The 16,497-nt window shown below is 37.1% G+C and overlaps 1 protein-coding gene across 1 annotated transcript in view; it reads left to right on the forward strand.

Annotated features, from left to right (window-relative positions):
- Positions 1-16,497, forward strand: part of LGR5 (leucine rich repeat containing G protein-coupled receptor 5) — a gene marked incomplete at both ends in the record, with an annotated part of 88,029 nt that overhangs the window by 41,331 nt on the left and 30,201 nt on the right. The window contains 2 exons of the mRNA XM_084206025.1: positions 10,606-10,677; positions 12,242-12,313. Coding sequence (XP_084062151.1) covers positions 10,606-10,677; positions 12,242-12,313 — 144 coding nt within the window. The remainder of the gene's footprint in view (positions 1-10,605; positions 10,678-12,241; positions 12,314-16,497) is intronic.

Consider the following 16,497-nt stretch of genomic DNA (forward strand, 5'->3'; position numbering starts at 1 on the left):
AATTGCTATTTTTCAGCAACTTAAATTGGGTGTTTTAGTAAAAGAGCAACAAAAGGCTGCTGTATTACAATTATTTTACTACAGAGCAGGACAGTCCCAAATAACCTCTTTTCTACAAAATCAAGCAATGAAGTCATCCCAAATAATTTGCAATCTACATACAAGCACAAGAATGTTTTCTGACACCCATGGTTATTTTAAAATAATCTTGAAAGCAAATAAATATATCTACAAAGTTTTTAGATTGATCTTGGCATTATTATAGTGATTTCTCAGGCAAAAATCCCTTTAAAAGTACGATTTACTCTAATACAGAAGTGCAAAAGTGCAGATACAGTATGTAAGAGATGTATTATGTGAATCTCACCATGATTTGTGTTGAAATCCCTTTACACTCCAAAAGTTGTCAAGAAACCACTGTATATGTGAAAATAAAGTCCTAAATTACCAGGCATGATCCATTATGTGCTGGCTGTTTTTTGTTTTTTCTTTTTGCTTCTCCCTCTGTTTGCTCTTTCTTGCTGCAAAGAGGTTTTCAAAGGGTTAATGGTAACTAGGTGTTCTTTTCCCCACTGACTGAGTTGTGGGACTGGGATCTCTGGTCATGTACATTTTTGAAGACTGAAAGCATTTGCTCTTGGGGTCCTGTACAGTCTTCCATTATGTACTGGTGTAGGCATATTTGGACTAGCATTGAAAAAAGACTCTGTACTTTTAACTATAATGTAAGCTGGTAGAAAACATGAAAGTGCTGCAGCCATAGTCCAAAACTTTTTTCAGAAAGTGAGGGAGTCATGTAATTTACTTCAACAATCTTGGAACATTAACATTAAATACTAAAATATTTCCTAAAGGTTAATCTGCATGCATTTAAAAACCCCTAAGGCAAGAGTAAAAAGGCTGGCAACTGAAATGCAAAACTAAAATAAAAATAGAGTATCATCTAGTGGTCTCAAACTATCCACACATTCCAATGTCACCTCAATACCAGTTTTACAGTTCTTGCACAGCAGGGTTTAGCAGAGCTGGTCCTGGTAGAAATTGGTTTGTGTCACCTCCATCAGCTAAAGTTTCAAGAACCATCACTGCTAAATGACTTGTGATCCCCTAGATAATTTCAGAGCCGTGCACAATCTAACACCTAAGTTGTGAATACAGCTTCTTCATATAAATTGCAAATTTGGTTTCTTCGCTTCATGTGTGCATCGTGCAGATCAGACTGTGTCACTGTGTTCAATACATGGTGTTTGTCAGTGAGAAATATCTGTCACCAGTCCAGCAAATGGCCCATGGCACACTGTAAATTCTGTTGCTGCAAGACAGATTTTGTTCATACCTGGGGACTGTGGTTTCCCAACTTCTCTTTAATATGGAGCTGCACTCAAAGTCCTGACAGAGGGAAATGCACAAGTTGTCTTAAAATACATTGGTAAAAACAGTAAGATGTTTACCTAGTTAATCAGTTGGAAACAGTGGCAAGTTTTCTCCCCTAGTTTTTGCATGCACAGTTTAGTTTTATTAAAAAAGAACAAACCCAAGCACAGAGGATTCCTACTGTATGAGCTAACAACTTGTAACCTTTACATCCACAAAGCGAGGGCCCTGGTGTTCTGGAGCTCTCCCTGCCTTTGATGCCACCAAAGCAAGTAACGACAAAGAACTCGCCCATGTGGATGTGTGAGCCTGACATCCTCCAAACTGCCCTTTTTGCCATCTTATCAAGAATAACAAGATGAGGAACAGGGGAAAAAAAAAAGAAGGAGAGAGAAAAACAACAGAGCAAATGCCTTACTAAATCAGAGCTGCTTGCATTGCTTATTGTATAGCTTGTGCTGACAGATAATTATTCTGGAAATGTTAATGCAAATTGCACAGAGCAACCTTTACACTGAAACTGCTCAGCATTTGTGGGGTAAAGGGGAATAGGGGGAGATGGTGGGGTAGGAAAAAGATAAAAGAAAACGGAAAACATTCAGATATGCTTGCAAGCAGAAGCAATACATGTTCTAAGTTGATATCCAAGAAACCTAACACAGTGCTGCTGCGTTACTCTTATTGAGTGTCTGTTGAAGTCTGGTTTTGGCTTGTAGCTTATAAATGCTTTCTGGTACTTGTAATTTATTATCCAGCAATATTCATTAGGAGCTAGTTTAGAACATCAAAAAGAGTCATTGGAAGTGCTTTTTGTGTTTTGCGATCAATACAGATAGTGACATTACACTTAATTAAACTAGGGTGAACCGTGCGAGATATCTGTAGATCCTGAGGCAGGATTTTAATTTAAGTCTTACACATGCTGTGTGTGCTGCAGTAGCAAGTATGCAGAAATAATTTCATTTTTTTAGTCAGTGGAAGTTCAGCCTGTTTGTAGACTGCTTAATTTCAGTGCAGGGAGAACTTTTGGTACCTACATGGGTCAGGTTTTTTTCACTTGCTTAGGATGATGCGTAATGAATTCAAACCATATAACATTTATATCTAAAAGGTTCTCAAATTCTTCCCTATATTCAAATTCTTCATTTGAATTTCCAAAGAGGAGTAAACCTAATTCCTCCAGAATTCATTGCAGTTACCTCATTGAACCACTCAGAAAACAGCAGCAATCTCAAAACCTGGATATACAGAATTTGTGTTCTTTGCCTATCACACTGAAATGACTAAACAGCTAACACATTTTTCATTGTTTTCAGTCTGGTCATACTGTGTGGTGCTGCAGTACCCTTCAGCCAGTTCCTGCTATTAATGATTATTATTTCCTGCCTTTTCTAATGATACTGACACTACTGGGATAAAACCAGCATCAGAAGTGTAAATGACACTGGGGAGACCCAGCCCAGGAAATATTATATGAGCCACTGTTAATTGCTCCATCTTGCTGTAGCATTTAAACACTGAGAAAGAAATTTTAACAATTTAAAGATAGTTCTGAGAGTTGTGATTTGGTGACAACATTCTTCAACCATGGAGGTGCTGCCTCTTAATGATTGTATCCGTGGGATCCACAGCCAGGAGTCAGTGTGGGATGTCCTGGCCGTGCTGGAGTCCCTCCTGACAGTTGTCCTTGCTGCAGTTGGGAGGCAGGTACTTGGATACCTGTTCAGCAGAAGGGCCTGATGCTGTCAGTGCTGGCGAGGGACAGCTTCACAAAGGAACAGATCAGTTGCCTTTAGCAGTGATTGGATCACCACCGTGCCAGATGCAAAAAGAGTCTGTGCCTTTTTTAAGTGGAGAAAGAAACAGTATGTTTTGAACCATGTTCTTAACTGACAAAAATCTATGATCTGTTTCATCAAAGCCAGTTCAAGATCAAATACACACTGATTTCATTCCAACTGCTTTAGGTCTGTTGGAATTATTCCAGTTTACACCCTATGAGAATTTGGCACATGCATTTTAAAAGGCAATTAGGCCCTAAAGCAAGAGCAGACTGTGTTATATTTGAATTTCCAACTAAATTCTAAGTAGCAATAAACGTAACATACAGCACGATTATGACTTGCACACTCTTCTCCCCTTGTTTAAAGAAAGGAGACTATCTTTACATTTTCTTCTTTGATCTCTCTGAGATGAGATTTTTAATAGATCATTTGACTCACATTTCTTTTTATATTACCATAATTTTATAGTTTTAATTAACATGACAGATTGAAATATAAAAAGATAATTAAAATACAGACTAACATTTAAATTCCTAGGCTAGCAAGTAACTCTTAAAAACCATTTTGAAATATATGCTGATATCATCCATGAATTATTAACAGTATAATTAATCACCCATTAATTCATACATTTCTATTGCATTGGCCTGAGAATAATCATTAATACATATGAAATCAAACTCTTATCTCAAAGTTTTAGTTGATTTTGGTTAAGTGCTATATGAATATCCATATTGTCAAAGCTGTTTTGGTGTAAGCAGCAGGAGTGTTTCATGTCACCTATTGATGTATATGTAAGCTAAAGAAAATTAGAATTAAAACTATATAAATTTTATATTGATTATATATTTATATAAGTGGAGTAAATATATCTGTAGTTCTGTGCTTGTGTACCTTTAACAAAGTTTGACAGGAAACAAAATTGAGGTAAGATTCAAGATTGGTATATTCTTTCTTGAAAAAAGGCAATTTTTTTATACTGGAACAAGTTGTTCTAGAAAAGATTTGGAAATTGATGTTTTCTTGTTATACTTCCAGGTTGTTCCTCCCCAAATAGCCATTTCCTCCATTAGAAATTGGGTTGTAGGTTTAGCATTGATAGTAGTGTTATTGGTGCAGCTCCTTGGAGAGAAGTAAATTACTGGCAAATATGATACTGTGGCAGGATGCAAATGAGAGCCCCATTTCTACTTGTGTCAGCACAAATTTTTCCCCTGACTTCAATGAGACTGATATTTCACCATGGATCTTTATCAGGTATTCAGAACAATTATGGCAGTTGGAGGAGGCAGAGCAGGCTTTTAAGAAAGAAGTTTCAAATTACAAAAGAGAGTTTCTTATCTGCACACAAAGTATAAAAGACACAGGCCATGATTACATTAATTTTAATGGAATTTTCTACATACTAGTGTTTTAACACCAAATTCAGGAAGGTACCACATACAGCAGAATCTGTATGTGGTACCCCATCTTTTGGGGTTTTTCACTATCTCAGGCCTTCTGAACTTTCAATTTATATTCACAAAAAGAAGATTCTTCTATGTGATTTCAGTTTTCTCTCTGGAGAGGTTGTTAGCTGGAGCATATAATGGAGTAAATGATGAACAGAACATCAATTTTCCAAGAAAACATATAAAACTGACTGGACTGTGACTCTGTTGATATTAACCTAGTCATAGATTTAGATATAGATACAGATATAGATATATGGATATAAACCTATCCATGATAACCTTGTCTTAGCATGTGCAGTCTTTGCTCTCATTCCTTAAATAAAATCAGCAACAGAAGTAAAATGCAGAGTCAGAGATGTACAGAAAGGATTCTAGTTCACAGAATTCTTCTTGTAGAAATCCCTCTGTATCTTTGCACAGTTGAAGAATGATTCACCATTCCATTCTGTATAGGATATTGCACTACATGGGAACTGATTAAATATAATGCAACACAAGTGATGCAATGACATGTAACCTAATCTGTATTAAAGGGCATGCACTGGCATTAGTCTAGAAACATTGAGTCAGTCTGGTATTCATATCATAGTTTACTGGAAAATGCTATGAGTCAAATATATTTATCAGAATTTGAGTGTAATTAATTTCTACTTAATTGTATCGGTTCTGCAATACGACAGTTTCACTGCCTTTTCACTTTGTAAAAGAGAAGCTTGACTCCTTTTACATTGTTTATTCCCATTACATGTTGAGTCACACTGAGATCCAGTGTCATCTATTCTCCTGTGTTTCAACACCTTGCAATATTTGATAAGTAACCTGGAAAATTCCATTGTGCTAATCCTGTTAGAACACAGCATGAATATGGATCAATGTTTTTCCCAGGGAGACAGTTACCTACCTTTCATGTCTTTTCTTTAGTTTTGATACTACTAGATTTGGAAATACACTCCACAGATGCTTGATCAGCATTTGCTGGACTAGATCTTACTTAAGCAGAGAAGGAAAGCAGCCACTACCAATATTGTACTGTCAATGTCTTCTGCAGACCGAGAAGTAGCTGGGTTAGATTTCCCACAGGTTCCTTCTACAGTTAGTGGAAATGTGTTGTCTGTAATAAATGCCACAGTTTTTTATCTGTAGAGAAGACTTTGTAGCGTTTCAAGTTCACCTTCATCCCAGCAGTAATAGAGGAGATGCTTGGTACCAGGTAAAGTTTGTCCTGGTGCAGAAAACATCCACACAAAAAGCTGTTTAGAGTTGGCAAAGAAAAATTATTGTACTAGAAATGTGAAGTTGACTGTTCTCAATCACAGCTCATATTTATTTGCTTTCTTCTGATGAATGAAGATTTTCTTTTCAATCAAAGGAAAACAAGAACAAAGTTTCTGATAATTTTTGGAGCTTTAGTTCTCTTGTTTGGGAATATTCTTTTGACTGGATGATCACCATTTCTCAGAACTATGACACTGCAAGAGAGGTCATAATATGTCAAAGGGATCAACAGATGGGGAGCACTCAATGAGAGCCAGACACATCTTTTCTTAAATCTGACCACAGACCATGAACATGACCTGCAGCACTACAACTATTCCAACAGTCAGCACTGATTGCCAGTGCAGCTCAGTGGCATTGAAAGATATTTTATAAATTAATGCCATTTAAAAGTAGGGAGGCCACTTGTTTTTCTCTCAGGTAATTTACTTTACATCTTTTAGAAAGAAACTTGCATTAGTATTAAAAACTATGCCTAAGCCAAAAGTATCCTGACTCCAAGCATAGGAAGTAACAGGTGCTGAAGGAGATATGTGGTGGCTCTTCTCTGTAGACTTTTCCAGCCTCCATTAATTTGCAAGATTATTCAAAACAGTGCGAGTAAAATCTAAATCTGTAACAACATAATGCAAAAGATAGGAACCTTTTTGACTACTTTTTCATTAAAGAGATGTGATATATTTAACCCTAAATGTACTTAATGGGATATCTCTAATATGAGAGATTTTTAAACTAATGTCAGATGTGCTTAAAATAAAAGAACTTTTTAAAATGGATATTTAAAATTGTTCAAACAAAAAGAGTCAACCATTTGGTTATGTAAGTATTAAAAACAACCAATTTCATTCCTGCTCTCAGAAATTATTACCTAAATACTCAGCTATAGAAGCACATACTGTGTCCATTTTCATTTGTCCAGGGAAAATTATACTTACCCATTCAGACTAAAATTACTATGCAAAGTACATCCAAAATTCAGTAAAATACTGTGCAGCTTCCCTGAAGTAATATAGGTAATAGAAAACAAAATAACTGAAGTGTAGAAGAGTGAACCCTGGTAGACACTTGATCCATACTGTAGTGTCAACAAAGGGATGAATTTTCCCTTATGCCAAGGCTGAGCATAGAAACACACTAATAACAAGAAAATGCTAAAAGGAAGACATTAAAAATTATCAGGAATAAATAAACCAAATTTCCTGAGCTTTGAGGCATGACATAAAGGACTGATAAGCTAACTTTTATCCAAGAATACTAAAAGAATTAGACAACCATCTAAATTAATAATTTTTGCTGATTTTTTCCAAATACTGCAGTGATGGGGAATTCTAATGGGCTGGGTAGATGCTACTATTGTGCCAGAAGTGGTTTCAAATGCATAGGTGCGTTTGCTGAGCTTGTTCCAGAGACAACCATGAAAAGTGCTTCATGGAAAAGGGTTTGGCATGGTAAATGAAGGCCAGACAACATTGTTACAACAAAAATAATTGTTGCCAGATGTCTCCCTTTCCTGACACTGTCAGGTTGCTTGGTGAGAGACCTTGGTGAGACAAGGACATACATATCCATACATGGCATTTGTGATATACTTGATGTAACCCAGTGCTGAAGTACAAAGGACTGTACATGAAGAGCACGATCTGCTGCTGCATCAGCAGAGGAATATCATATAAGATAGTTCTAATTACTGTCTGTAAAATAAGTGAGAGCTCTTTTCAAATTGAAAAATATTCAAGGCAGAACTTCAAGAATGACCTGAGGTTGAAAAAAAATCATAAGGAGTAAATATGGAAGTTGTGCCTACCAAACAGTTTAACATGCTATTTCTACATCTGTCTAAATTGTTTGTACAAGACATTTTTAACAATTAAGAAGTTGTGATCTAAAAGGAAAAGAAGCAAAAAATTTTTAAAAGGGTTGGAATCTGAAAAAACCCACAAGTATTAAAAATTACATTTTGGTTTAACAGTTTGGGTAACTACCACTCAGAACAGTTCAGGAACACAGCTGTGCATTTTCAAAAAATGCCAAACCTTAAGGCGTGCTGTGGAGAGCCACAAAGATGCTCCAAAGCTGGGAAAAGTGAGTATATAGCCATTGAAGTAAAACTTCAAAGCTGCACAATGTCATTGCCACAGTCCTGCATTTACAGTCAGGTGATGCATGCTTGGTAATTGGAAAAGCTCTTAAATAGGTCTGATTTTCTCAGCTAGGCCACTTTGTGAAGAGTATTAAGTCCAAAGGTGGGGTATTAAAATGTGGTGCATTTGGCAATTTGCACTGCCTCAATTGTGAGTGAGGAAGGGGAGGAGGCCTGAAGGAGCACACTCTTGAGTCTTCAGACAGGTGGGTTTAGTTCTCTGCTCTTTACCAAGTTTTCCATATGACACTCACAGCAGTAACTGAAGTGAAAATCTCAATACCTGCACCTTCTTTTTTTTCCAGTAAGGTTTTAGAAACCCATAACTTTCTGGTTCATACCAAGCTCATGTCCAGAATTGTGTCCAGTCATGTCATTAAAATGCCAGAGCAAAAAGGTGCTGTAGGGATGAAGTATTCTTTAGGTTTTCTTTTGATCATCTCACAAGAACTGAAATCAGAATTAGACAGGTCTCAGCCTCTACTGGTTAGTGATCTACAAAAGGCATTTACTTCCAGGAGCACAATCTGGTGTGCCTAACCTAGTACATGCCTGCTTGATCCAAGAACATCCCAAAAGTCATTGCCATTTGTGTTCAGAATGAAAGCTGAAGCTTGCAGAGGGCTCTCACACATCTGAAAAAAGGCCCTCACATCTGAGCCTGTGAGTGCCTCATCTTGGAGCAAGAGCAAACCAGGTTTGGTTTGCACATCTGCCTGCAGGAATTCAGCTGCATGTGCCCAGTTCTCAGATGTCTGGAGATCAGACACCACTACACTCTGCAGTGAGAGACAAGCCCAGCAGCTCTGCCTGATGGTGATTGTCATTGCAGAGCACAATCACCTTCGTGTAACAGAGAGAGCTAGCTCAACATTACAGGTTACATGGTTCAGCTGGGATATCTGTACAGGAAATAATCTTTCCTGACTGAAAATTCCTGAAAAATCTCTGGAACTAAGATCTAGATGTTTATTTTTCTTTTCTTTTTCTTTCTTTTTTTTTTTTTTACATATAGCCAAATGTATCTTTTTATTCTCTGTATGAAAGCAGTGGCTAAAAACAAGGTGTGAACAGGACCCCGTGGTTAGCTCCAGGAAAACCCAACCCCAAAAGAAGACAGCATTTAGGGGCCAGTCAGTGCTGGATCTTTGGGGCTCCACTCAAAAGTACTTGGCCTTCTCCATGAATAGTATTGGTAAATCTGGTGCCTATTTCAGCACTGCAGGTTCCTCTCTGGCAGCTTGGTACCTAAGGAACTTCCTGGAACTAGTCCTGTGTTCTTTCCTCAGGGGCCTGAGGCTGAATCAAGTGTCAGCTCTGGTATCACATCAGCTGGGCTCTGCAATCCTGGTGTGCAATATCTTGGCTGATGGGGCATACAATTCCACTTGTCTCAACTTGTTCTGCAAAGGGGTTTCATCGCATCAATTTGTAAATTTTGTCAGCCAGGAGTATACACTGGGGCCCTACTGACTCAAAGTAACTTTACTAGGAAGTTGTCCCCTGCCAGTGAGATTTCCAGGCAGGGTACAGGTATCACAGCAAATTCAGGCTGAGTTGTGATGTCAGAAGGCTGAATGCAAGATCATAGAGTGGTTGGGGTTGGAAGGGGCTTTAAAGACCATCCAAATCCGACCCCTTGCCATGGGCAGGAACACCTCCCACTGTACCATGTTGCTCAAAACCCCATCCAACCTGGCTTTGAGTAATTTCCAGGATGCTCTGGAGTTGCACTGATGGGAAACACAGGAATGCCATTATTTCATAACTAGATTCTCTCTTTCTTAGACACGAACCTCACAGATTGATGCAGTCTTTTTTTTTTTTTTTTCCTTTTTTTGGTCAGCATAACATGCTTTACAGAGTTATTTGGTGTACTTACCCAGGTCTGTAAAATACCTTCAGGCAATCTGAGAGCAAGATGCAGTAGAAATAGGGGGAAAAAGCCCTACAGATTTTAGCAAATACACTTTTTGCCAAACTATTACACATGTGCTACAGAGAAAACTTATTTCACCAATACAGCAGTTTTACGTGTAATTATTTCAGAATGAACTCTAATCATTGCTATGTGGATATATTTTTATATTTGTGCAAATGAGTAGAATGTTCATGGAAATCATACATGCACAATTCCAAAAGTACATGCCTGTAAATCCTATGCTAATGTCACTATGCTAATGGTTGTCACTATGTCTGTATTTCAGTTGCTGGGATTGTTCTAAACCCTGAAAAGAATATGAATAATTCTATGTACATTTTAAACCATAAGCCAAATTTGCAATGAAATTGAATTTTTTCTCTGCAGTCCAGCTCTCAGCGAACCAATGGTGCAGTTACAGATTTCTCTTTTTTTGTTGTCTTCTTGGGTCTTTTTTTGTTTTGTTTTTGTTTTGTTGGTTTTTGGGGGGTTTTGTTGTTAGTTTTTTTAAGCGCATTAATGAAAAAACTAGGCTCTTAAATGACTGCCTCTGGCATCAGTTGCTCAAACATAGCTGTGTTGCACTTGTTAGCAACCAAATTAATTCCACATGAAGAGAAAAAGCTATTCACTCTTTTCCTTTTTCAAACTTTGCAGACGTCTTGCAGGAAATGGCTTGACATACATTCCTAAGGGAGCATTTGCTGGCCTTTTCAGTCTTAAAGTGCTGTAAGTAAACTGTGTGTTGTTTGATATATTTCTGATTTCCTAAATGCTCTAGGGAACTAATTAACCAGTGAAGTTTTGATCAAGTAAATTACATATTTTGATCCGCTCATTTTGAACAATTCAATTGAAGATACATATGAACATCATTAAATCTTTGTTTTTTCACATAGAAAGTATCCTAAACAAAAGTTGGAAAACATTATTAGCCTTCTAAAAACAACTTGCTCATCAAGTAGATGTCTCTGTACAATATCAAAGGTAAAAACTGATTCAGTTAATAGTTTCTTTAATTATCTCAAAAGTCCTGATTTCAGCTGAACTTTTCATGATCACACAAAACTGAGGGTTTCCTTTTTTTGAGAGACATGGGGGAAAAAACATTGTTGTGTACAACACAATGCAATTTAAAACACAGTTCCCATTTCATATATTGTTCTTTGCAATGTAATAACTATCATATAAATTATTGGAAATATTACAAAATTGCATAACTTGGAGTAATAAGACAGTACATATAGTTACTAGCAGGCTACATCTCACAGTGTTTACACTAGAGGGGATCTTTGCCCATGTAAAGTTCACAGAAACTGTATTATTAACAAGAGCACCAGCCTCCTAGGCAGTGTCAAGCCAGGCCTGGTGCTACTGTACAAATCTCTCCTGAAAAAAACACTTAGCAGGAAAAGAAGTATGAAGAGATTCCTGCTCCATCTACTCCTAAGTTGGCAAGCTTTAGCTCTTATTGGCCCAAGCAGTTTTAGGCCTGCCAGAAATTATTTCATTTACAATGTCCCATTGAATATGCCTCCTTTTGAAGGCAGCATGTACTGCTTTGTACTTATCCCCATAGAATATTTGTATATGTAGGAGTTGGTCCAAACAAGGGTGTTAGGTAGTATGAATGAAACCATGTTCAAAAGGAGGAAAATATTCTCTAGGAGTGGAAAAGGATTTTTCAATCTTTGCAAGGTAAATGATGTGATATTTGAGAAAAAAGATTTGTCAAGTCATTGCTAGCAACCTTTGGGATGAAAAAATTTATTTCTCTGAAAGTAAATTAGCAGTTTATTTATAGAGATAAAATTTTATTCAAACTAAATCACAAATGTTTCACACAATTAAGAGTTGATTTGCCATTGTTGCATTTTCCTGAGTGAGGATTTCAAGAGTCAGTCCTCCACAGCTTTATCAGAATAGAATCATTTCAGAAGGAGAACAATACCAGTGCATGAGAATGAAAATTTGAGAATCACTGGAGGCAATTAGGAAGTTACAAGCCCTACTGAAAGCAAATCAGATTTATTATTTTAGCTTCCTTAGCTGCTTTGAAAATCCTGCTCAAAGCTGATGTCTAGCTGTTAACAAAGCTAATATGCTACAGGTACTTGTTTGCCTTGAAGAGAGCGGGCCTTTGACAGGGGCAGGGAATGGACTGTTTGTGTAACTTTCTTTTTAATCTTGAAGTAGGACCAGTACAAAGAAAGTAAGCTTGGAAGGAAATTTGCAGTAGAAAGAAATGATCTTTACTGTGTTGATTCTGGCTTTTGTGCTATTCACAATGTAGGATGCTGCAGAATAACCAGCTACGCCAGGTCCCTACCGAAGCGCTGCAGAACCTGCGCAGCCTGCAGTCTCTGTGAGTACACCTGATGAATCCATTTGCAACCTTGCATGAGCAGTAATATACAATTACATAATAATCATCTGTTAATATTGCCTTGTACTGTGCTGAATCAACTTTTTCTTTTAATTCGCTTTGAGCTGCTATTCAAGAGAATTGTACTGTCAATTAAACATCAAAAGCAATTGATTTCATTCCAGTAATTTTATTACAGTGGCAGTTTCTTTGCAATGTTATAGACTGGTTCAACATCTGAAAAGACACTTGTTGGCCTGCCATGCTTTCTGTCAAAAACATGGCTTCTTGTTAGTATTCTTTACCAGGGAAGAAAAGGAATCCAAATTACTCCCTTTTTTTTTTTTTTTCCATTTGGTGTAATTTTTTTCTTTTTAAGCTCTATGGACAACACTAATAACTCATGAAACAAAGTGTACTAGAAGATACTTAATTATATTCTGTGCTTCAGGCAGGCCTCTCTATTTATAGTTCTTGACTGTCCATGCTGACTCAGTCCACGAGCTTCAGTTTTAACAGAACTGCTGCCAGAACTGCTAGACCAAGAGTGAAGATTGGCTGCTTCGTGGTATGAATGAAATTATTTTGGTGTGCTTCTGCCCTATAAGAATGGTTGTACCAGGTCGTGCTAAAAGCTGACCTAGCCCAGCATCCAGCCTGCAATCACAGATGCCAAAGGAAAACAGGGTCCAGAAAAGAGTATAATACTGCTTTGGTAAACTGTTCCAGCAGCCAGAGATTTGCACACAGGGACTCACTGGGTCTGTTGTGGCGAATGGGTTTTCTTCAATGGGTTTGTACAATTGCAATTTGAGCCAGTGAAACACTCATGATTTTTTGTGACAGCATGTCTGCTGATCAGCTAGCATGGTGAGGTACCTTCTGATACCTACTTGGAACTTTTCACCACATTTGATGCTCTCTGAAGCATCAGGACGAAGTGGAAGCAGCACTTTGGTATTCATGTACACCAGATTTATAGACCTCTTTTGTATCTCCCTTAGTCAATTTTTCAGATGTAATCAGTTAGGATTGTTTCTCATGTGGAAGCTTTTCCATTCCTCTGCCATCCTTGTCATGTTGCTGAACTCTTTTTCAGTTTTCATATATTTGATCTGAGATGAGTGAAGGAGAGATAAGCCCTGTACAGAATGTTTAAAGTGCTTGGCACCATGGGTTTATAGAGGGCAAAAATTGATGAGGTTTCTTTTGCTTTCCTACTAATTCAAAACTTTGGTTTGTGTAATTTTTTTAACCTTTACTGAATGCTAAGCTGTTATTTTCATTCTTATTGCAACTGCAGGACTTCTTTCTAGCATGTTAGTAGCTACTCAAGAACTTGTCCTGTGAAGTTGGAATTGCCTTTTCCCTCAGCACCTCTCTTGACAGCTGTGTATACTGGACTTCATCTGCCATGTTCTTGTTCAGGCACTTCGGCATCAAGAGTTTCTTCTCCTGCACTTCATTTTTTGAAACCACGAAGATGTTTTTGCTGTCTAAACAGAGGATGCAGTAAATTGAGTTAGTTCCTGAACTACCCACAAAATCGTATTGTCACCTGATACAAAAAAAAAAAAATCACAACATTTTCTAAAGAAGCTACTGATTTTTAATCTGCAGTGTGACATATCTAGATGATTGAAAACAGAAAAGCATTTCTTTGCTCGGAGGAAAATGTCATATGACTCTTCTCTATGCTTTAGTTGACCACCTTACATTGTCATGGAATTACTCTGAAATAAAATTATTTTCCTAAAACGTTACAAGATCCAAATAGAGAATTCAATCTGGAAGTTCAAGTAGCTTTCACAAGAAATGTTGCTACAATGTGCCCTGATCACCAACATCACAAGTAAAAGTCTGACATTGGCAAGGATAGAATCGGCATCTGTACCAATCTGGTTAGAGTTAAGATGTGTTGGTTGAGAAATGTGCTATGTTGAACAAACTACTTTTTTTTTTTTTTTTTGTGGAGGTAAAGAAGTTCCACCAGAAAGTTAATATATTTTATATACATTTTGTTCAGCCAAAATCTGAAGACCAGAATTAATGAAATTAGTTTATTTAAAAATAACAGAAAAATCATGTCATCTGTGTATAACTTAGCACTACACAGACACACATTCTACTGTATTAGCTCCCATGTTCTTATGCCTGTCTTGAACTACATTTGCCTCCTTAATAAACAAAGCATTTGTTAAGGTTTCTAAAGGTGAAACAGCCCTAAGAATTAATTATCTTATAATTGTTATTTGGTCAGTGCTTTTTTTCTTTATTGACCAGACACAGACAGAAATATCTCAGCCATATACTTTTGGGGTTACAGTTCTTTCCTTTGATCTTTGAAAAAGTCATGAGAAAATGCTGGTCTAGTGACTATATTAGGTTTTGTTTCTGCTAAACAAACAAAAAAATCTTGCTGAGATCACATCACTCTATACACATTCTGGACCAAAACATGATAAGCCAAGCCAACAAGAGTTCCTTTGTTACTCTGAAAGAGATTGTTGAATTTTCAGTACAGTTGCTAAACAAAATGACAGTCTCACTCAGGCTTTGTTGCAAATATTTTTTTCCTTGGGTGAAGAAGTTGAAGAAGTGAACTGGAATTTGTGCAGTCTGTTTAAAGGACTGCAATAAAACAGAGGGAGAATAGGAATGGTCAGTAGAAACCTTTAGACAGCTGCCTAGCAGACCCAAGATGGAATGATAGGGGTTTGTACAGAAAAACTACTATCACCTGAAAAACGATCACTGGCAAAAGAGACCTCTTTGAGGAAAAGAAAACTATTATTCTTTTGTTTGCTTAAAAGGGGTTGTGCCTGCCAGATAAAGGTGTGCACAGATTCAATTTCTTGTTTCCTATAGTTTAGGAATTTTCTGTTCTCAAGGTTGTTTTGCACTGGTTTCTGATTTACAATCGGAATTATTTCTTGAAGCCTTTGAAATAGCAGGAGTCTTTTCAAGAGTGTAATTAAGAGGTTAAAAGCCTTCTCAAAAGGAGTTTCTATAAGATAACAACTTCTTCTATTTATTATGTTTAGGTCTGCAGGTGGCATGATTTCTCAATGCCTCATTAACCCTTTGCTTTAGTTAGCATATGTGCGGGGGAAAAAAAAGCTGGTGATGGGACTCAAATCTCTTCCTTTTGTGGTTTTTCCTCAAGAAAGGCAGTCATGCAAAGGGGCAAACCATAGCAACTGCCTTGATACCTTAATAAATGCAAAGAGGATTATGTTAAAATCCTTTTTATAGAAGTATCCATGTTTAATTGTGCATGTGTGCCCAATATGTACATATGCACACACTAATATTCCACATTCACTCGTAATGCAAATTTGTCACAAATTTTTGCATCCAGTGTATTTCTGGATGATATCCTCTCCTTATTATCCAGTTACAGGCTAAAAAATGACATTATAGGTGTCAATATTGATAGAACCATTAATTGATGTTAAATGGCCTGTGGTACAGAGAATAAGAGCTGATATGTTGCAGGAACAAGCAACAATTTCTTCCACTTTATTGCCAGTATGTAGAATGATATGACAAGTTTGAGTGACAAATATTCATAAATTTCTTAAGGCTTGACTTACCCCTAGAACAGATCAATCTTATTCAGACAGCAGATTTTACTCAATAATTACTATAAAATGCAAAATAGGCACAAAAGTTAACCCAAAACACATAAGATTTGTGAATTTCACCTTTGACAAGAAAAATCTATGAGAAAACCTAAACAAATGAATGAATTTTTTTTTCCTGTCACTGAAGCAAAAAACCAAGATTGAACAATATTAAAATATTCTCCAATTTTATAAAAGTCTTTGTAGTTCAGTAGTCAAAACCAGCGATGTGCTGCTTTGATTAATAAATGAGTTCAGCTACCAGAGCTTGGGCAATGTTTGCATAGGACTCTAATTCCCTGCGTGGCAGGAGGATCAAGGAAGTAACGAGTACATGCTGATTTTGAGATGTGGTTTTGAGCAGAAGGGTATCTTTATTCTTGTATAGACCATAATTTTCCTCTGAAATCTAGTGTGAACACAAATTATCCGGGTTGCTGGTCCTAACAATTGAAATGGCATTTATTTCTGTCAAGCACAAAAGAGTGTGCAGATACCTTGACTGAAAGGGAGGAACACACAACCACTGATGTGTCACAACTTGGTACTTGGCAGCAG

The sequence above is a fragment of the Fringilla coelebs genome (genome assembly GCF_963513975.1).
Source record: "Fringilla coelebs genome assembly, chromosome: 5".
NCBI lineage: Eukaryota > Metazoa > Chordata > Aves > Passeriformes > Fringillidae > Fringilla > Fringilla coelebs.